General features: G+C 37.0%; 2 protein-coding genes across 6 annotated transcripts in view; one reads left to right on the top strand and one right to left on the bottom strand.

Annotated features, from left to right (window-relative positions):
- Positions 1–23,973, bottom strand: part of LOC134851743 (uncharacterized) — a gene marked incomplete in the record, with an annotated part of 109,728 nt that overhangs the window by 55,825 nt on the left and 29,930 nt on the right. The window contains 4 exon segments of the mRNA XM_063867961.1: positions 11,639–11,804; positions 12,601–12,870; positions 13,004–13,256; positions 14,009–14,206. Of these exon segments, the coding sequence (XP_063724031.1) occupies positions 11,639–11,804; positions 12,601–12,870; positions 13,004–13,256; positions 14,009–14,206 (887 nt within the window).
- Positions 18,376–23,973, top strand: part of LOC134851749 (14-3-3 protein homolog 1-like) — a 524,146-nt gene continuing 518,548 nt past the window's right edge. For all 5 annotated transcript variants that reach the window (XM_063867972.1, XM_063867976.1, XM_063867974.1 and 2 more), the window contains exon 1: positions 18,376–18,395. The gene's annotated coding sequence lies outside the window, so the exon portion shown is untranslated. The remainder of the gene's footprint in view (positions 18,396–23,973) is intronic.

The raw sequence follows: 23,973 nt of genomic DNA, 5'->3' as shown, positions 1-23,973 counted from the left end.
CTGAAGGCCGCCCCCGATAAATCACACTTCTTTTTGACAAGAGTTAAATTCTTAGGACATAATATAGAAAGAAAAACAATCACTCCATTGAAATCACGCATTGACGCTATTCAAAAACTTCAACCACCAACAAATAAAAAGAAAATCCAAGAATTTCTTGGAATGTTAAACTTTTTAAGTAAATATGTTTATAAAATGCAATTATATCTACGACCATTTTATAACATCCTTAGACAACAAAATAATTTTGAATGGAACACAGAACATCAAACACGATTTGAAGAAGTAAAGAAACTTTTAACTGAACAAATTTCAAACACAATTCCAGATTCAAATCAACCATTTTATGCAATGTGCGATGCTTCGAACTTTGGCATCGGTGCAGCACTATTACAATCACATAATGGTACAAATAAAATGAACCTCATATCAGAAAATTCTCGATTATTCACTCAAGCAGAGCTACGACTCTCAACTCTAATGAGAGAATGTACAGCCATAATATATACACTGACAGAATATGAATTTCTGATACTTGGATCAAAACATCCAACAGTTCTATTCACAGACCATAAACCAATTATCTTTCTCTTTACACAAAAATCTAACCCAAACCACCGAGTTTACAGATTTCAACTAATTCTAATGAAATTTCCAAACTTACATATAGTTTGGACTGCAGGAAAAAATCTTGCATTACCAGACACCTTAAGTCGAAATACACCACCTGAATTACTTACACGAAAAACAACAGTTGAAATACCCAAAAACATAAAATTCTACCTTGCAGAAAACGAAACATCACCCCGATTGGAATGCAAATATGCAGTAAAAACTGATATTGAACAATCACAAATAAATAGTTTACAACATTTCCCACTTTATTTAGATTGTCAAAATAATCATTATGAAGTTGATTTACTTGGAACATCAACTTTCAAACCAATCCCATATTCTCAATGGATAAAAAATAACACCCAACAAAAACGAACAAAACAACACCCGCCTAAGAAAGACCATTTTCCACTAATTGAAAAAGAAGATTTAACTGATAAAATAAATTTATCAGGACCACAAACAAATGATTCAAAATACACAATAAATCAAGTTTTTGACCTTCACGACCCACTTGATACAATACCCTTATCTAAATTAGAAATCGAAAACATTTTTCTCCCCCTAACAGAAATAATTACAATTTCAACACTGAAACAATATCAAAACCTTGACCCAGTAATTCGACAACTGAAATCATGGCACAAATATAAAACTAAACCTATCAAAGCAGATTCAACCATTCTAGGAAACAAAACACTCCTCCGATACTTTCGCAAATTTAACAACACAACAATTAACGAAAATACAGACCTTTTAGAGTATAACCTGAATGAATCTACAGTTCCATGTCTCCCTTTAAGTATGATTCTTATAGCTTTTAATATTTCACATACACAAAATATTAAAGGACACTCTGAATCAGAAAAAACATATTCAAATTTTATACAAAACTTTTATTTCCCAAATGCACCAATTTGGATAAAAGTACTATGCAATGATTGTATAGTATGTCAACTAAATAAACCTTACCCAAATCAAAAACAAATAGCACAAAAACAAGATTTTAAAGGACAAAGCTTGTACTTTAACCATCGTATCTCATTTGATACCAAAGGACCAATTTCACCCTCATCAGAAGGAAACTCCTACATTATGGTAATTGTTGACGCATTTACACATTATGTAGCACTTAACCCAGTACCACATTGTAACGCTTATTACGCTTACACAACACTCTATGAACACTGGATAGCAAAATTCGGACTACCAGAAATTTTAGTTACAGACAACGGTACAGAATTCATAAATAATGAAATTATCACACTATGTCATTTATATAACATTAAACACAAACCACGTACATCTCATGCACCTTGGACAAACGGCTTAGTCGAAGGTATGAACCGTTCATTACAAGAATATCTTAGATGTATCATCAACGGAAATGATACAAAATATACCGAATGGTCAGCAGATGTAAAATTATTTCCCTTAGCATATAATTCACAAATTACGACAACTTTAGGAATGTCACCATACGAAATGGTTTTTAACCAAAAGCCACGCAAACCAATAATGTTTACAGCAAATTCTCATAAAAACGCACAAGGTTATTGTCAACCAAATAAAGACTCAATTTGTTATAACCTACCTTTACATACACACGATGAAGATCATTTTCATCACCCACAAATTCTTAAACTAGCCTCCGGTACACACACCGAATGGATTCTAAATAGAGATAAAAAACACAATGAAATTTATCAAAAAATAACAAAAAAGTTATTACAAAGACAAAACATTAATGAACAAATCAATTCACGTCTTACACCAGCCTCCGTTCAACATCGAAACAACCTATTACCTTATTACCCAAAAGAATACGCACTCCGCGAATTAACTCAATTATATTCTTTCACAGGATTAAAAATCATTCAAAATGAACCACATCTGAAAAACACAGAACAAAATGATAACCCCACCGAAAATCAAAACACAAAACCAACCGCCACCAAAAACAATACACAAAACCATAAAGAATCTCCAAAACAAAGAAAAAATAGAAAAATGACCGAACAAATAATACCCCAAGAACAAATCGACAAATCAGAAAATAGAAAAACAACAAGACTCCGAAATCAACCACGTAAAAACTATAAAATATTCATCCCCCAATCTAAAATTTTAAAGAAAGTGGAATTTCAAAAGTAATTTTAACATTTGCTTCACAATCTTGAAACCTCCGAAACATTTTTCATTTACATTTTTCAAAATAACATGCTGACAAGTACGTAATAATTCTAGTTCAAAATAGACCAATAGGATTCATCCAATCCGTCACTTTCTCTAACTCAAACTAAGACCAATTAGACGAATCATATAGAACTCCAGGCACATCTATAACTATAACTTTACGACCTCCAGGTCAAAAATAAGCAAACCACTCCAACTTGACAACTAAAATAAATATCACCATAATACCGTACCCCTCCCTTATCTAATAACCCAAAGATCAACAATATTTCCCCAACTCAGACCACGAATACCCCCAAAGCAAATTTGTTAACTTAGCCTAAAGTAACAAAATGAACATTTTAATTAGCCTAAAGTATAAAAATCTCACCATACCCCGGATCATTTGACAAACAAAAATAAAGAAAAAGACGACCTCCCAGTCACCATGAAAATTGCCCCCAACAATTTTTTACAAAACTCAACCCACTTGTCAAAAAACTAATAAATAATCCGACCACACTAGAAAATCGCCTCAAACAGCAAAAAATATTCGACCAAGAGATCATTTCTTAAATGCTCTTCTCTCAATCAGTTACTCAAATACTCATAAATCTTAAACATTTTTTTACAATACTTGAAACCTTTATAATATTTCTTTTTGATATACTTGAATCTTTTCTAATAATCCTAATCATTTTTTGTAACATTTTTTTAATTTTCTACACTATACTCGAACTATTCCTCCAACTTTCCAAAACCCTTGATTATATCCACAGGTACGATTTATATAACTTGTCTAAATGATACGAACAATTTTCAGTAGAACCGATATTTTTTTATTGTTTGTAATTTTCATAACATTTTTATCATCCCTCATTTTGACAATATGTAAATGTATAAAGAAAGCAATCTTCACATTTGCCCTAGCAACAATCCTTCTAATTCTTTTTTTGGAAGAATACTATAATAAACATAAACCTTCCCACTAAAGTAACAATTCAAAAATCCATCAAAAATTGCTACCCAACAGTCACAGAATCAGTCTTCACCGACATCATCCCAAGATAACCAAACACCACCTTCAACTACTCAAAATCCTCAAACATCTACACGAATTTCTTTTCAAGACAATCCATACACTTTTGAAGAACGACATGCTCGTTTATCAGAACCACTAGAACCAGTTCAACGACAAGCACCTTTAAGCGAACCAACATATAACCTATACCCAACACTACCAAAAGAACTAAGTAGAATAAGAAATTCTAGTCAAAACCAAAATACAGTCGAAATAAATAGACAAATTATACATCCTCGACGAAACAGAAATCTTCAAACTCCCCGAGTTCATTTTGATATACCTCAATCCCCATCACAAAACACTCCAGAAAACCCCATTGGTATATTACCAGAAACCCCTACGCTTCTTTCACAACGTAGCACCTCAAGCCTACCATCAGATTACTTAGGTTCAACACCAACATCTGAGCAAATACGTGAAAATCCTTTCAACCCCACAAACCAAACATCACGATTTCCATATTGGACTACACATTCATTTACACAAGGTGAACCAAATTTAGTCAATGACCCCATAGATATTTCTACGGATACAACAACATCCTCATCACTACCAGAAACATTATCACTACCATCAACACCATCAATAAGCCAGATTTCACCACCACCTTTTAACTTAAATTTTCCAAATAATCTCGACGCCAGATATCGAGAACAATCAACAACAAATATTCCTTTAAGACTAGATTGGAATACATTTACAGCACCTCCACCACTATTTGGACAACATCAAGAAAGTAACCGCCTTCATAACTGGGCACTTAATAGATTACAATATCGCCAAGATATTCACAACGATATCCGTGATCACAATATTCAAATACTCCAACAAAACAGTTTACAATTAAAGTTTGAAATCACAGTTAAGTTAAATAATATTACCCAACATCCCTACCCATTAAACCCACCTAACATAACAGCTCAATCACTACCACCACCGTTTATAACTACTGAAGTAATATACAAATACGACAGATATACCAAAAACACAATTGGCTATATTACATTTTATAATCCATACTCAGGATTATCATACACATGTATATTCTAAAATTATTAATTTTTCTCCAACTCCTTTTTCTAGTAATCTCAAATCAAAACATAAACCCTTCCCCTCGTACAGGACCACAAGATTTATTAGTAACACATTACGATTGTGAAGAAAATGAACAAAAAACACTACATAAATATGCAATAAATCAAGTATCACAATGTGAAACAGAACCACAAGCTATAGAAACCACAGATGTAATAGCAACACTCTATTCAAAAGCCCGAGCAACAACAGTTACAGGTTATAAATTCACAGCAACATTTTCCGAAAAGAAAGTACATTGTTCACAAGTCTCGAACGGAAACAAAAACCGACTTGACCATGAATCATTCTATCAAAGTAATATAGAACGTCTTTTACATCTCAATCCCGACGATTGTAAAAATGAATTACTTAGACTAAACATCACACAAAATAAAAACTCCCAAAGAAAGTTAGTTAATTTTCAAGTTTTTTCAGACTCTGTACATCAATCACAACTTGAAAGACACCAAGGACATATAAAACTAGACGAAAAATACCCGTATAACGGCGCACACGGACGATTAACCTATGACCTACACGATAAACATTGGATACCACACATTGGTATAAATAACCCATCAAACTGCAAAGCAGACACAAAAAATAAAGGATACCAAGAAATAATGTTTTTTGATTGGAAAATACAACTCGAAAAAATACAACTAACACGAGATTTATCAGATAATACAATGATCTATCAAGGAATCCGATTACCTTGTAAAAATGATCAAGGTTATTGCGACCCTACAACGAGAACACAAGCAACAATTGTTTGGTTCCCCGAAGATACATGTACAACATTTCAAGTAGCAAAAATACACGCTCGTATGATAAAATTTCACGAAAAATATTTTATACAATCAATTCCATATGAACAAGTCCATCCATCACGAAAACTAAGTTCTAATTTTAGAAACATAGACAATATAGAAAATAAATTGACACGTTTTCAAATATATCAAGAAACAGAACTTGCATGTAAATACAGGAATCCACTTCACAGAACACAATACTCTGAAATATTAGTTGAATACGAAAAAGGATTCGACATGACCACTGGAAAAGTAAAAATCGACCCATATGCCACAGGTCATCCTCCAAACGAAGGAACATCCTATATACCAGTTAATTTTGAAAAAAGCAACGGACAACCTGGTGGACATCTAAAACCCCATGACACCAGAAGCACACGCTTACAAGAATTATCACTAATGAATACTACATATTTCGGTAATATCCACTATGATATTCATTTAGATATGAAACTAGATTATACAATTAGCCGAATTTTTCAAGAAATGTCACTCTCCGAATTAGAAACACTACACCAACTATGCGAATTAGAACGAACACAAATATTACAATCACTTGCACTAGCAGTATTAAAAATACCCTATGCAGGATACTTATTATCTGGAAATAGATCAAATTTTTTAGACTATGAAGGAAACATCTTATGGTTTTATACTTGTACTAAAAAAATATCACCACTATACGTTTTTGAAGATAAAAGATGTTATAAAAGAATCCCTATCTTTTATAAGAATAAAGTACATTTCGTGGATACACTTTCACGAAGAACCTATTTCTGGGATACCGCAGTCCCATGTGGATCAGAAAACAGCCACAATGTAGTACAACTAAACCCTGATGAAAATAAATATTATCTTCTCACTCCATATCCCACATTAATGCAATCACTCAAAAAATTTTCACCAGAAAGCATTCGCGCTATTGCTCGAAACCCAAATATAGACTTACAATCAATAGGAATCTATTCAAAATCAGATATTCAACATCACATTAGAACACAACAATTCCAAGAATTATTAACACAATTGGACACTATACAAAGACAATCAATAGACCAAAATTTACGCAAACTTGCAGAAACCGCAGGATTTGCCGATATCTACACGCAAGACTATAGCGGATATTTTAAAGACATTAAAGATTATATATATCTAAACGGTGAAAATACCGTCCCCAAGATATATCACCAATTAACATTTTTAGCTTTGTTACACTCAAAAATGAGATCCTCGATTTTCTAGGATGGCCCTACTACATCTTAGAAAAATTGACTATTTTATACGCAATGTTTAACTTTATTGGATTTCTTTTCTCACTTTTAAAAGGAATCTACAACACATGTGCTATACACACACAAGTAAACAGACAAGCAAGCGTAGCACGCATACTCTTTGCAGGATTTTTTGGAATCTTTTCTACATCTATAAACAAAATTCTTTTAGACGCACAAATAAAAGAATATAACACAAAAATAACAACACGACAAAATACATACGACGAAGAACATAACAATGTAGACATAACGCCAACGGCACCACAATTACCACCCCTACCAAATAACCATCCACTATCCCTAGTCCCACGAAATTTTCGAAATTTAGCCATCACACATAATCCAAATTTTCGACTCACCACATCACAAAGTCCCATTCAACATATAATGACACACCAGTCACAAGATGATAATACTTATGAACAAATTATTGAACAACCCCATACCACCGCTTTTCAGTCTCAAAATAATCATTTTTTTAGCCCACGATGAGCCGCCAACTTGGATCACTACACCGATCAAATTCCCACCCAACCAATCTTACCTCTCCAATCCCAATAATACCACTTTTTGCTTTTCCGCCACCCGATTTTCCATCTAGTAATGTAACATCAGGCATGAATTCCGACACTAATTCACACATCTCAGTTTTATATTCCATCTCACAACTCAATAACCCGAATATTGAAACCCCCGATGAATTTGCCGACTCAGAACCATCCCCATCCAATAATTTTCATAACTCTTCTAATTTTTCTCAACCCCCTTTTCAACCCATATTATCCAATAACCCTGACCCAATCACTCCCACGCCCTCTTATGCTTCCCAAGTTACCCCAACCTACTCCTCATACCATTCTGACCAATCATCTCATTCTCCAGACACCCCCCGAATCTCCCCAGAGCTAGATAATTTTATTACCCTTCAACAACAACCCTACCACCTTAATACCCCAACCATAAACCAAATCTCCTCCACTATAAATTCATCCAATCCCCCTACCCCTACACCCTCTTCAAATTATACTGAATCATTAGCACCATCATCCACATCAACTGAATCTTCACACAACACTAATAGAGCTTACCGCACTTTTAAAAGAAAGTTCCCCAACCATCCTTTCCCAGCAAAACCAGGAACAGCCCGTGAATACATCAACCACCCCAAGCATACTAACACAAAAGAATTTTTAGCCATCACCTTACCCTCATTCCCACAATACACCTTAAATACCCCCCACGACACTAACGAAACACGCAACTTTGTAGATGAATACGTTTTAATGCCCACTCTCTCTTGGACCTCATATTATCATTTTACTAACCCTCTTTGCTTACCTTTATCTAACACTCACATCGATATAGAGCGAAATACGGACATGCTATATCGACTCACTACACCACTAACACCTAGACAATTTACTGACGTTGGTTATAAAAAATCACTAAAAACACACACTGCACCTAGAGCTAACGAATATACACTCGAATACTATGATCACAACATCATCAGAGCTAACCAAGATCAATTCTTAGACGACGATCGCTTCGCTAATCCACAAATTACCGAGAAATTTTTCATCAAGACACCATATATATTTACACTAAACATCTTCGACCGAAAGTTTGATCACATTATTTCAGAAGCACTAACAGACACACAAGCATACGAAAGTTTTAAAGAACGCTTCCAAATATTTTCACTAACCTTTCATTTCCTTGCACCACACGAAAGATATTTACACTGCTCACACGATATTATGTTGCGCACTAAACAAACCCACACATATAGTTATTATCGCTTCATCCAAAATCACTTTGACCTACACACACCCTCTAGACAACCACACCATCGTTTTCAATTCATTAATTCCAAATACACTTCACCATTTTTCCTAAATTTCACATATTGCATTAAAGATACTAACCTTCATGGTATTCTTCGTAATTATGACCCCATAACCCAAATGTACATCTTCTGTCCCATCACCAAGACCTTCAACGCCGAAGAATCCCGACCCTTCCTTATCCCGCACGAGTTTGTACAACCCATAGAAATCCCAATTTTAGAATTCATCCACAACACTAAATTCAATCACAAATTATATAATCTAATCCAAAACACACCTTATGAGTTTGCAGTTGGCACTGAAGAACTAACCACTATTAAGGCACTTCAATTGCTTTGGCCACTGCTTCAAACTAAAAATATCATACGCATCTTAGCTAAACTACTAACAACTTCAGAACTAATTCATGACATCTTCCCCCACGGTTTTTTCCCCGACGACTAACAGGTAAGTATGAATTAAATGAATATAACTAACTAATTGAAATATTAAAAAACTCACCATACTTTATCCATGTTTTCCTTAGATTTTTAGCCTTCATCCGACGATCACCTACAAAAACCACAAAAAACAAATAAAGATCGCAAATTTCATCAAACAGACTTCAACAATTCTATTAATCTCTTACACTTATAAATTTATAAATTTAATACCAATGCAGTAAATTCATTTCTAAAATTTTCCCCACAAGCAGTAAATCTAATTATAATGAAAATTTGTAACTTAAAATTCCCCCATAACTAGCAGTAAATTTCCAAATTCTATGCAGTAAATTAATAAAATGCAATTGCAGTACTAACCTTTTGATATTTTCATTCATTCGCACAGAAATTCTATCCACACTCGCACAGCTCGCCCACGAAGAATTGTTTAAAATAATGAATTTCAGTTTCAAGTTTTCACACTCAACAACTCTAACATATAATAACATGTTTCAAACTTTCCTTTAACCCGGTTGGAAAGGAATCATATACTAAACAAAACTAACCAACGCAGCTTACTAAATACCATAAATCATAGAATAACAGCATGACTAAGAAAAGGAAACCAACGGTACCCAAACCGGATTAACCCAGTTTAAAACTGGATAATTTATTCTTTTGAAGACTATTATAAAGTCTAAGAAAGAAATAATAAAACACAAAAAAGTCGAAAGACAAACCCATACCACAAACAATTTGATTTTTGGAAAAAGGACATAACCAACAAGACATAAGAAAAACCACAACAAACCCAACATAAAACGTTGTCACATAACAGGACCCCTCACAAAAACCGCATGAAATCATACTCCCACTCCTGGCCTAACCCACCAGGAAGGACGTCCTGAGCATGCTCTATAGCCGGCCTAACCCACCGTGCTACATCCACGCTTTGTGACCACACCTCTATTTTTAATAAGAGCTACTCAAGTGTGAGTAACTCTTCAAAATAACCGAACTAAAACAAAAAGCTTTTGTGAAAACAACTAACTAAAATCATAATTAAAAAATATTAAACTAATAAATGTTTTATAAAATGTAAATTACATTATGCAATACATAGATCAGAATACAACACCAAGGACGAACATCTAAAGACAAAACGACCCCACTACACTCGAGAGAGAATGACCAACCACAATCGATATGCCACTCACAATCACAACTCAAAGGATTTAGAGTACAACTTGACTTCGCAGAAAAGGACTTCATTGAACTAGACCAATGACCACCTCGATGTTCAAGTATACGTACAGATCCGAGTAACCAGGCATCCCCTCCACGCACAATCTCCACGCCATTCCCAAACTAGATCAGACACAAAAGAAGTTCTCCACGCAGAACAGAAAAACCTGACATAGCAAACCATTCTGAAATCAGATTTGAGTTTGTTGCAAAGACTTAGTCGTTGTCACTAGAAGACACAACGTCTTATGTCTCTAACTCCAGCTTCCTGGAACTCCTTTAACAAAAAAGGAAACAGAAGAAATATGATGTTCGCCAAACACCAATGTCCATCATCCATCCTTCGAATTGCAGAAGAACTATTCTAAAAAACTCTGTAAAACCCGGATGGGTGGAACCTGATCTAAACTACATTTTATGATTGGATAAATTAGATATTTTACCAATGTAAAGTATTTAATATTAACCAATCATGATCCATCTAACTAACAACCCACTTATTTGTAAGTGCTGAAGTTACTTGTAATTTCAGCACCAGAGAGATTTGAATTTAACTTAGAAATTAGTTGGACTCTCCCGAGCACTTCAGCAGCCGCAATAAACCAGTATACCCTAGATCTATTGAGCCTAGCAGAGACTAGTTAAACAACCTGAGACTAGATAGTATAAGAGTAAGATTAGGATCGGTATTAGACTAAGAAGTTGCACGAATCTATCCGGCCGAAAATAAGATAGCGTGACGAGCAGACGGTGTACCCTATCCGAAATTACTCTATGAGTTAACCAACTCGGTCCTAACTCACTTGTCTCGATTCTGATTGGTTAAAACAATATTTGTCTAAATACTCACTTGTCTGAAGACGCGGTTGTCTAAATACTGCTATGTAACCTTTATAGCTGGCTGTACCATATTGCTTTGTTACTATCAGTTCATGGCTCGGAAAAAAAAACATATAAGAAAACTTCGGGGCTAAGCTTCAAATTGAATCAAGACATCTGAAGCCCAATCGGTTTTCGAAGTTCCTATTTACAATTTGTTTACTATGGACAATGACATGAAAGAAGTGTTGTGTTGTTTACTGACTGTTGCGAGGGTTTGAGACACTCTATGGTGATGTGAGTGTCTGTGGTCTGGAAAGTCCTCACTTCTTTCCCCCTCCGGTCACTCACATACACCATGAAGTGTTCCGGGTCACAGTACCCCCTCCCACTCGTCTTCCTCTCTTCCCCTCCTCTGTCAAGACTCTCTGCTGAAACAGACGAAAAGTACTCTCAAAATGAAAACAGCTTCAATATCATAAAAGGCGAACTGGTGTCTGTGCCAGCACTTGCGAAAAAAGATCCGTCCACGTTAATCTTTTCCAAAAAATGAAAACTCAAAAACATTTTTGAAAATAGCAGACGTCTTTTCCAACCTTTCGGTTATTTACATGGGCAAGAAAAAATCAAACGGACAGTAAAATTCAAAAAAGTTATCAATTTCGTGAAAGGTTTCATAAAAGAACAGCATATCGCAGATTACGAATATAGTGCGAAATTTTTGAGGCTTTAAGACAGCCCAAAAAAACTCAAGCGTGGAAAAACATACCCTAGACCAAAGTACCCTCTCATCTCTAGGGGGGCTGGTCGGAACAGCAATATAGTAAGTTGTGATCTAGGTGGCACTAATGGCTAGTAAGGGGATTGATATGCTGCAATTTTAGGGAAGACACAAACAATTGAACTCACTTATACTCTCCAAAAGTGATAAATGATCCTTCTCTGAAAATCACACTTAACTCCTTCTCACATATTTTTTTATTAGAAGAGCTTCGAAAAGACCCTTTTTGAACCATTTTCCCATGAAATAACCATGTCTGGATTAGAACAGAGGAAAATAACTGCAAGTTTCGAATACGACAACAGCATTGGAGTCCGCAATTAATTTCTTCAGCTGATTCCACGGATTCTACTTTTACATATTTAAAGATTTCACGCGCTGATTATTATTGGCCTTCGAAACTTATACAATTCGACCTTGTAATGCTCGTGTTATATATATCTGACCTTGGATTGTGTTCCAAGTGATATGTGCAAAAGTGGCAGACACCTGGACTGCCTCCAGATCCACTGGGGGTCTGACCATATCACAGTAGTCCACTATCAGCTTGGGTCCAGCTATACAGCCAATATGAGTGGGCAGCACTACAGCACTGGATCCACTCTGGCTACTTCTACTGTTTCTGCTAATACCCGCAGTGGTGCCAGATGCTGATGACGCAGTCGCTGGTTGTGAATTAAGATGACCTTGAACTGACTCAGAGCCAGAAGAGGAACCTAAACGTAACAAAACCTATTAATAGCTCCCGGATCGACTATTTTTTTCGTCAATTCTAGCTCCACGAATTTCAGACCAGGGAAAATATCAGCAGTGAGAGAGAAATGGTACTCTAGTTTGAGTAACCCTAACCATGTATTTTGTAGTTGTTTTCATTGTTGTTGTTGATCTCAATGTCACTGTTTGTTGTGTCGATGAGTAATTGTGGCGGTGTGTGATTGAGTTGTTGTTGTTGTTGTCCCACCGGATGGTCAGTGAGTGCAATCAGGCGCACACTCACCGTCTCCCCCAACAACACGTCCTCCATCCTGTAACTCAGACACTCCCCACCCATTAGGGGGCTGAACTCACTCTTTTCCCTGTCTTCGCGCACTAACACGTAGCCCTGAAGCAATACGAAGATAAAAATACAAAACAAATTGCTGTATTGTGTTTAACTTAGATCTTGTTAACTACAACCCCCCCCCCCACTGTTTCAATGGAGCAATTGGTACAATAGATGCAAAACTCGTAAATGCTTAAATTAAAAAAGGTCTTTTATAAGAGTAAGAAAGTCTTTATTACCACCATTGAAGGGTAGGGGGAAATGATTATCAAAATCATTCAACTTTAATTTGCAAGTTTCCTATATTTATGTTAGCTTTTTATATTGAATGGTTATATAATTCAAGTTTGTTTTTTTCCTTTCGGAGACCTATAAACAGGTTGCTTCACTTTTAACCAAAATCCGCCATTTTTGCTGAATGTACGCGTTTTCGTGCGTTTGCCGATGTTGTGACACGAAGCGATACTCTTATTTGGCGAGTTTCAGCCAAAAACATTTCATAAATTGCTGATTTTATTGGACTTATTTTGGACTATAGTTTGAATTTTAGATCTATTAGTTCAAACCCGGGCAAAATGATAATAACTTTGTTTTCAAAAAGGGAAAAATTGTATAATTTTTTTAAAATTTTTTTAAAGTTTTCTCGAGCCGGGCAGTAAATATCTGACATATTTGTTTTCAAATATAGAACAATTAAAAAAACTTAAGCAAAAATTTTATAAAAAATCTGCCTTGGAAGAAGGCCAAGAAACCCATTTAGTTTCAAAGTAGTTTTTTTGTCTGTGTGCGAATTTGGGTTACAATTGACTGACCGAAACTAGTGCATTCCCCACTGTGGTTGCTGGCTCCCACTCCAGATCAATGCCTCTGTTGTCCATGCCGGCCACAGTCAGTCGGGGGGAGAGGGGAGGGGCGGAGGGGGTCACTTGGGAGAGGGGGGACAGTTGGGATCGGATAGGGCAGGTGGCCGACACGCCATAAGGTTCCACTACACTTGTCCCACACTCGCACTACACAAGAAGGAGGTCATGAGAAAGACAGACAAGAAAAAAGCGGGAGGGGGGTGATTGTTCTAGATAATAAGAAATTTTACACCTACTAGTTGTCAAAATAACAAAATAACAAAAAATTTGATGTTTATAAATCAAGGAAAATGTATTCATCTCTGTTCGTCAAAAAGACAACGAAGTTTGTTGCTATTCTAAGCAGTGGGTAAAATGGGCGTCAATAAATTGCTGCGGTTCATTGAGTTTCTACAATCAGGAGGCAGAAAACACGTTTTGATCAACAATGGTCAACTAAAGAGTAGATTTCGCCAGTGCGATAGTGGCAATGCTAAGTTGGCTCTTATTTTCTAGTTTTTCTCAAATTTATCCAAAAAAAAACATGTTACACCAAAAAAACTCCAAAAAAAAACACTTTAGATTTCGCAATTGCAATTGTTTTAATAAAAGTTCGCAGTTAAAATCCAACCCATGTTCGAGAAAGGAGCCGCATTTCCATAATGGTGCAAAAAAATTTTCGCGAGTGTCTAAATATGGTAATTTAAAAAAGAATCATTGAAATAAACAGCAAATGAAACTTTTTTTATAAAAAACTTTCTTTAACGAAGTGTCCAGGAACTTGATTTCCAATATTTTTCTATATTTTGTTTCAGTGCAATTTAGAGTACCTTAAATTAATGTCAGATCAAAGAATCGATCGATTGTTGTTATATCACAGCAAAATATTTTCAAGTGTGAAACAAGCAAACCAAAAACCTCAAAGTTTGTTCAAATCTGAAATGAAAATAACAAAACTGCTCGTATCAGGGCAAAACTCTAAATGTTCCGACTGCCTTTTAAGGTTGATGGAGCAGTAAAAACATTTAAAAAAATAAAAGTATTAAAATAAAATGAACTTTTTTTTTTGAATTTTTTTAACGAAAATCATCCTCCCACACGCCATATAAAGTACAAAAGAATCGATTTTGATCTTTGTAACAAAACAATTATGGCATATAAGCTCCTTTCAACCAATTTGGAACGACTTGAAAGACGGATTAAATTTCCGCTTACGCGTTAATAGCACGAAATATATCGCGCGTTTATTGAGCCAAGTTGGCCAAAATGGCAATCTTTAAACCCCCATAAATTTACAAAAAAATCACAGGTGAAATATCTTTTCAAATTTAAGCTCAAGACAGCAACACTTTGTGAATGATATTAAAAAAATCCCGTCAAAAATGGCTAGTTAAAATGTCGAAATTCGTCTGAAGAAGAAAAAGCCCACCCCGAGCACAAATATTCCGTTACTTTCGTGTCAAAAGTCGGCACAAAAAGAAATTTAAAACCGATTTTTGAAGAAAGTGTGACGCAATGATGACTGAGATCAAAATCCATCAATTGAAGGAAAACGAAAAATTGGTTTTTATAACGCCAGTCAAAACTTGAAAAATTTGTATAGAGTTGAACTACTTTTTTTTGTGAGCGGTGAAAAATTCATCTTCAATCTTCCTATTGTCTGCAAAAGAGTCTATTTTTTGTGATATTCTAAAAAAGGTATACAAAAGTTGATTTTAACAGGTGCGAACAAAAAATTTTCAAAAGAGTTCGTTTTCAGTCAATTTTTTTGTGCAATTACAAAATTCGAATGATATATTTCATTTTTTTCTACCACAGCTTGTAATCAGTTCAATTTCCTTGTATAGCAAAAATTTTTTGTGATATTGTCTGAACCATTTCTGATTTTTGTACTGAAATTTTCCGGTAATATTAGTAACCGATATTAGAAAACTCATACTAGTCAATTAGTTTTACCAAATCACTTTGTAAGTTTCTGTCGCATTTCTTGCAAAAAAAATCAGAAAGAATGATGCCGTGGAGAAAAAGCAATGCAAAACCTGTCAAATTGGGGGCATAAATTGTTTGAAAAACAGTTTTATGCGCGTTTTACGGACCGCGGTTAACAAACTGATGGTTTAGTAGTTTTTGCAACGCTCAAATTTTTGTACACACCGAAAAATTTACCTGTTTTACATGGGTACAAAAAATACTTTTTCAAGATGCACACACTGATTCGAAATACAAATAAGGTAGGAAACGATTCAGTAATACTTATATATATTTTTTCAATCTCGCATGTCTGGTGACCATTAAACCTAATGATTCTAATTCGCCCTTGAAACTTTTCATCAGCGAGCGCGGCAAACAGCAACTGAAACCATGAAGATCAAACAATTAATCTGAACCAACGTGAAGCAGTCACAAGCAAATCTAGCTGTATAACCACTATCAAAGATGAAACGATCAAAACTTCCGGATATTATTGTCACCAAAATACTCCATACGAGGCGCAACTTCAAGAGTTTGGATTGGTACCCTTTTACCGAAAATAGAAATACACGCACAATTCAGAAATCAGTTTTTGCTCTGACTCTCATTCCAGAGCTTGATTCCGAAAACGGTATCACTGCTTTGTGCAGTTAACTTTGCAAGTTAGACGAATCCCCCTATTGGACTCTAAGAACAATTTCGAAACAACATGAGTCGGAACAGTTCTTCGGGGATGCAGGGGAGGGGGACACTTTCCCATTAATTTGTGGATTCAGTTCGAGAAAGCTAGTGTAAACAAAAGATCAACAACTCAGTAGAGGGCTGGTACAGGGTTCTTATTCCAGATGGAATAAGGGTGCGCCCGCTCCTCGATTCATAATTTTATTCTTCTTTTGAAGAAAAAAGAAAGCCTTTCGGAAGTTGGGCTTGCCCTCATTTCCGCTGGAGAAAATGCTGCAAAAGTGACCAAACTTGAAAAAACCATTTGCGATTTTTTAAGTTGAAAAATCAAAAAATTATACATAATTTAAAGAAGCTTGAGGGTCCTCTTGAAATTTTTGATTTTCAGTTTGCTTTCTTATCTTCAAATCTTTCATATCGCCTTCTTATGATCTGATCAAAGGTTTTCTCCGCTAAGAATGCAATTCAATTCAATTCAATTATTCCTAATCACTCACTGCATCAGGATAGCTAGAACAGGCTTTTCAACCTAACAAGTAGCTACCCTCCACCCTAACAAGTAGCTACCCTCCGATAATGCTACGAGCAGCCGTTTGCTGCTATAGGTAGCTTTTTATAAACCTAGTCGAGATCCCGATGAAAAACTGCTCTTGCTATGCGCGGTTTGAGTGGTTATTTTCAATCATTTTGCTCAAATCTCCAAAACCTTTCAAAACCACTCCGACTCTTAGCATGAAACAGTCAAATGGATCAAACTATAGCAGGAAATATACAAACCACACAATTCGTGAGCTTGTTTTTACCCCGAAAGTATGTATTTGTTGCAAAATAAAACCAGCTCTATTTGTAACCAGCTCTATAAAATTTGAAGATTATTTCAATACGAAACTAAAGTTTCAACCAAAATTTAGCTTTGAACTTTTAGAGTCCAAGAAATTGTTCAGAGATGATTACGTCTTGCTTATTCTGAAGCAAGCTTTTCAGCGTAATCGTCTGAAAGAAAAACGTTTATATAACTCAAAATTAGCTTGCACTTTTGCTGAGAACCCGGGAAATCGGGAAGTTGGACCATGTTGCAGCGCAAATATGAAACAATAGTATAAATGCATATGAAACTGAACCAAAATATTAATGCATTTAGGGACAGTAGCCAAGTGTATACATGGTGCGTCCCGGCGGGTTCGGCGCCGGTTCGAATCCCGACTAGGTCATTTCCTTTCTAGAACTCGAATATGCACCGAGCTTGATGGGATGCTCCGTAACCAGGTTCGATCCCCCCCAAAACCGTCTTTTCACTCTAATTTGGTTCAGCCTTGATTAAGGCTGACCTTTGAAAAAAGCAATTTGTCTCAAGGATAAATACTGGCCATTTTGCAGCTTGCTTTGAGTTATGCAGTTTATTGTGGCCGATGTTACCGATGATAAAGCTTGTTAAAAATTATAAATTATCGTTATATTTTCAAACTTCCGGAGTTATTTTGCCGAGAAAATACTCATTAGTAAAAGTGTTTAAAAACCGTTTTTTATATAATCGTGGAGATTGACGCGCACATTTTGGCGCCCCACAAGGGACACTTTTTGATCTCTATTTCCCGAATTATCAGCCTTTGCACCCCCTCCCCTTTTTCCTTCGGTTGAAATTGGCAGCTAGGGAAAACAAGGGACGCGAATTCAGCCTAAGTGTCGTGATAAACTTATTAAATAGGTGGTTTGGTGTGCCTCCGTTAATGAAATTATTAATTACAATCGTTATCAGGCCAAGAAGTGTGAACTACTTATTTTGGCTCGGATATTTGGTTAAATTATACCAACGAAGTGTTCGTTTCACTTAATAATTAAGTCATCATTAGTCCTGTTCAGCCTTACTAAAGGGCATCAAGATATCATCGAAAACGTTTTTCTTTTGAAGGGTCGCTTTGCCTTCATTTGCAATATTTTGTATTCGAGTAACGAAGCTGTACTTAGTCTTGGAAACTGTCGTTTGTCTACATACTCATATCTTGAGTTCGAAGCACGGACTTTTGGGTCGTCGCCAACTTTGATTGGACCGAATATTTTTGTTGATGAAGCTGCCTGCTGCAAATATAGTCGAGACTTCAGATGAATCACCAGAAGTCCTCCTCCCAGCCCCACCTCTCGAGTGAGTTGGCCGAAACAGAGTCAAGTTGTGCTGTTGGCCGAAAGCCGAAACAGAGTGAAGTTGTGCTGTTGGCCGAAAGAGTGTAAAGTTGGCCGAAACAGAGTGGAGTAGTGCAGTTGTTCAGACTCGTGAGAGAAATTTCTGGTGCCGAAAATCTCCAAAACCGTCAAAAAACTGTAAGACTATTCTAATTTTTACAAACTTGCAAAAAAATTACGTACGATGTGTTAATGTCTTATTGTGTATCCCAACTCAAAGCAAGCTACGAGTGGTAATTTTTCCGATACCACAAATTTTTGGGTAATTGTGAACGGATTGAAAATCCAGAAAATCGGATCATAGACAAGGGGTACTGGACTAGTTTTTTGGATTGGTTTATGACTCGAACCTGCTGACCAAAATTTTCCGAAAAATTTTGGGAAAAAGGTAAAAAAATTGCCAAAAATTTCTCAAAACGTCCCCATAATTCTGCGAAACTGTGCTGTAACGTGACACCAACCTTATGGTAAGTGGTCTGGTAGCGAAATATCAGGCAAATTAAGTTGAGTCTTTTCATCCTCAGGTTTTTTCCGCGTGTGTTGTTGGAACTTAACCAATTTGCCTGATCCCTCACCCACATTGGTGAAATTGAAAGCCAGTTCGCTTCAAGTAAATATAAGCCGTTTTAGCCCGTCCGACAATTGGCTTCGTTGCGCGACACTAATGTTAAGTGGTCAGGTACGGTGATATTAAGTGAGTTGAGTTGAATTCTTTCATCCTCAGGTTTACTCCGTGTGTGTTGTTGGAGTTCAACCGACCTACTTAATTCCCCCACCCCATTGGTACTTTAGCGAAACGTAGCCGTCTTATAGGTCTCTTGGTATTCATTCTAGGAGCTAGTTCCTTGGATCACGCGCTCCGTATACTATCCGCACCGTCTCAAAAGCGCGCGAAAGAGACTTGTTTCACAAAGCCCGGCTTAAGTTTTAACTTTAACGCCAGGGACTCGCAGAAAACTATCCAATACTATCTGCATCACTTTTTGTCGAATCGAAAAGATCTAGTTACTTGGCACGACGCCATAAATAACTCCATTAGTAAGCACCGCAGTAACAACAACCGTAGTTTGAGTACTGACCAACTTAACACCCTTCTTTTGAGATACAAGGAGAATATTACCGCTATTGTATACTGTCGCCGCAACGGTACAGACAATATAGAAAAAGAGTTGAAAAAAAACAGGTATTCTCGTTTTTAACATAGTTGAGGATTTTATCTCAAAGCGAAAGGTCAAAGACCAAATACTTATCGAAAAGTATAAAGAGCTGCACCAGCCCCCTTCCCTTGAGTTGAAGACTCTGTTGTTACTTAGACGATACAGTGCTGACCTAAGTACACTGAAAGCTAAGAAGAAGCGGAACCGTTTGTCGCCTAAAAATTGTAGAGCGATTCACAACAGACTTAAAGCGTTAAAACTTCAAGTTACTCCCCCTTGTAAGTTATGGGTGTATTAGAGTATTTTGTGGGTTTACTTGAGTTAAAATAAAGTATTTCCTGAGAGTCGTTTTTTTCTGAAAGAATTAAGCATGGAAGTTAAATTTCAAAAGAAAATTAAGAAGTTGTTTGAGAAACGTAGCAATCTCGAAAATGAACTTTATAAATGCCACGAAATAATTTTAGAATACATAGAGAGTCAGAGTCGTTGCTCAAAAATTGATACTTATATTGAAAAATGTAGGAACTATATAGAACAAGCGGTCGAGATAAATACTGAGTTGATTGATATGGCTGCAAAAAGTGCCAATCCCGACGAATTGATACCGGCACAGGATATGTGGCTTCATAAGTTGACTCAAAGCAACGATAAAGTTCTGCAGGAAGCTATCACATATAAAACAAGTTTTGAGCCAGTAACAGAGCCGGACAAAATTGATAGCAGCTCAAAATTTTTTCATCATTCTGAAAAAAGTGAAAAACCCCGGTCGCATAAAACAGATACCCGCTTTAAGTTGTCGCATCGAAGCAGCCGACATCAGCAATCGGGTTCTCAGAAATCTAGCTATACCGCCGCTCCGTCGAAAACACTTTCTGAGAAAAAGCGCGATTTAATGATTTTAAAGAAACAACAAGAGGAACTTGAGAGGCAGGCAAAGGTATCATTAAGACTGAAAGAACAACAAAGCCGTTTAGAGTTGGAAGAATTGGCTGAAGAACACAGGAAAAAACAGGCAGAAATTGATTTGAAAGGGCTTGAGTTAGAAAATGAGTTGTCGGAAATCAGCGAGAATGCTGAGGAAAGTGGTTTAACTCGAATCTCTCCACAACTAACAATAGACGAAAAGGATCGTACGCGTCACTGTGTCGAATCTGTCGACCACAATCAGCCTGATGCTGTTGTAGTTCCCAATCAAGAGCAGCACGTTGGTTCAACAGCTCCTGAGGCACTTTATCCTGCATCAACAAATTACTTGGTCTCATCAAGTTTTACAGGAGTGAATAATGGCCAGGCAGCTTCTAGTGATCCGGGATTGTATTACAGTAACCACATTCACGGACAACAACATAATTTGTCGAGTTTGGTCGGATCGCAGGTTTCCGTTAACAATCTAGTAGGGTTACAACAAGTCATTCAACCTGTTTCTAATAATTTGCCTCAGCAAACTCTGTTGTGCACTAATCCGGTGCTAGGCAATCCAAACACAGGGTCAGTAGTCCCGGTAACTTCTAAAAATTATTTTGCTGCGACAACATCTGCAGAAGTTTCTTCTGGTGTAGCACCGTTCGCTCCTGCATCAACAGCAGTTAATCATGATTCTTTAAGTCATCACACTACAGGGTCAGTAGTAGCTGGCTACCAAGCACCTGTAGTCCCATCACAACAACATATGGGTGTTCCCGTTAGTAGTTATATTTTTTCAAGTGACCACTATAATCCTTATAGTAATTTGTGGAGACCAGCTGTTGCTGCCCCTTTAATGTCAACTCAACAGCACGACGTTCCTTCGACAACTGTTTTTTCCGCAGTAACTCCGATTGTTTCCACGAATAATTTTGTTCCTTATACAAGTGGAGGGACTGTGTTCTTTGCGCAGCCTGAAAATTTTTCACATGCTAATCAACCGTTCGTTCCTGATTATCACGGTAATTCTTCGAGTTACACAGCGCCAACTCCCGGTAATTCACCTGGTGCAGACGTCGAGCATCCACTTTCGACAAGAGAGTTGGTTAATATACTCATGCACAGCCGAAAAGATCATCTGCCTGAGTGGAAGTTGATCCAGTTCGATGGCAACCCACATAATTGGCATGAGTGGTTTGGGCAATTCAAATCGACGGTCGATTCAGCCATACTCAGTAAAGATGAAAAGCTTACCTATCTGAAAACGCTCGTAGTGGGTAAAGCAAAAGCCGCAATCGCTGAGTATAGCTATAGCGGAGTACTATATGAAGACGCATTAGCAACTCTTCAAAGAAAATTCGGGCAGCCGCATGCTGTAGTAGGGGCTCATATAGATGAATTGAGTAATTTTCTGCCGCTGAAAATGCATAATTCGGAAAATGTAAATGGATTTTCCTCTGCAATTTCTGGACTTGTTGCCGTATTCAAGTCCCTGTCTTTTAACGACGACCTGAAAAGTGTTAATTTACTGAATCAAGCTGTGAGTAAGCTTCCCCCGAACCTTAAGGAGGCTTGGTCAATGCAAACCGTAAGACGCCAATGGTATATACCAACTCTGCTAGTTTTCAACGAATGGCTTAAAGAAAAAGCGGAGGGTCATGAGAGGCTAAAAACGATCAATTCTAAGGGTAAGTCTGAAGAACCAGTTAAGCAAAAAGTAGGTACGAAAGTGTTTGCTGGTAACGCAAATGTAAGTAATAAGACTAAGGAAAAACCAAAGTACTCTCCATGTTCTGTATGTAAAGGTCAACACGCTCTTTGGAATTGCGCCGTATTGAAAGAGAAAAACGCTACGCAACGAGCGAAACAGGTAGCCGAAAAAAAACTTTGCTTTGCGTGTTTACAGAGCAATCACAGTTTTCGTAATTGTAGAAAGGCCAGAAAGTGCCCCAAGCCAGATTGTGAAAGCACGCACAACGTGCTCTTACATGGAGCTGAGAAAATTTTTCCTCCTAAAGATACTAAAAGTTCCCCGGCGTCAGGTAACGCAAACTCTAAACATGTATCGACTAACGCTGCCATCGGCGATATTCATAGCCAGGAGTCAAATAAAGGCCTCCTGCCAGTTGCATCACTCGCCGTCTCTTCGGATGCGACAATTAATAATGCCCTAGCTCTTTGCGATAGTGCTTCCACGCACTCATGGGTATCCGCCGATCTCGTAAAACGCCTCCATTTGGTTGGCACTCCCGTTAACCTCACTTCAAATGGATTCAATTCCACGAGCTTGATGAAAACTCAGCAAGTAAATTTTCAAGTTTCCGCCGAAACGCATAATAGTGAATTTTCGTTTTCTTTTCGAGCTTATGTTAAAGATCATATTCGTATTGGATCGGATATTATAAGCATACCTAAATTACAGGAAAAATACCCGCAGTTGGCTCCGATCAAACCTAGACATTATAAGTATGAGGACGTCGAAATAATTATTGGACAGGATTTCTACCATGCCATAAGACCCGTTGAGTACCTTTTGGGGGAGGACTCTATTTCACCGTGCGCCGTACGCCTTCCAATAGGTTGGGTTTTAAGTGGTCCGTTACCGCCGTTACCGTGTGTTGTCGAAGACATGTTTCTTGCGGACCAAATTAAAACTTGGTATGAGTTGGAGTCATATGGAGCCTTCAAGCAGGTAGATGCCCGTTCCGCCGCCGACAAACGCGCTTTGTCCGTTTTGAAAAATGACACCTTTCACGATGATGAGAGGTACATTGTACCAATGCTTTGGAACGATAAGGAAAGTAGTTTACCGAATAATTTATTTTTCCTCCTTAGCTCAATTAAAGTCTTGGAAAAGAGGCTAGATAAGGATCCGTCACTCCGTGAAAAATACGCCGAAACAATAAGAGAAGATATACAAAAAGGATATGTCATAACCGTTTAGGCACACGATCCCAAATCACGAGCCGATCGTGAGTGGTATCTCCCGCATCACCCGGTATTGAACCCGAATAAACCCGGTAAGGTGCGCCGAGTCCTCAATGG

This window comes from Symsagittifera roscoffensis, chromosome 7 (genome assembly GCF_963678635.1).
Source record: "Symsagittifera roscoffensis chromosome 7, txSymRosc1.1, whole genome shotgun sequence".
Classification (NCBI taxonomy): domain Eukaryota; kingdom Metazoa; phylum Xenacoelomorpha; order Acoela; family Convolutidae; genus Symsagittifera; species Symsagittifera roscoffensis.
Note: the sequence above shows the minus strand (reverse complement) of the source record. Positions and strands in the feature narration are given on the sequence as shown.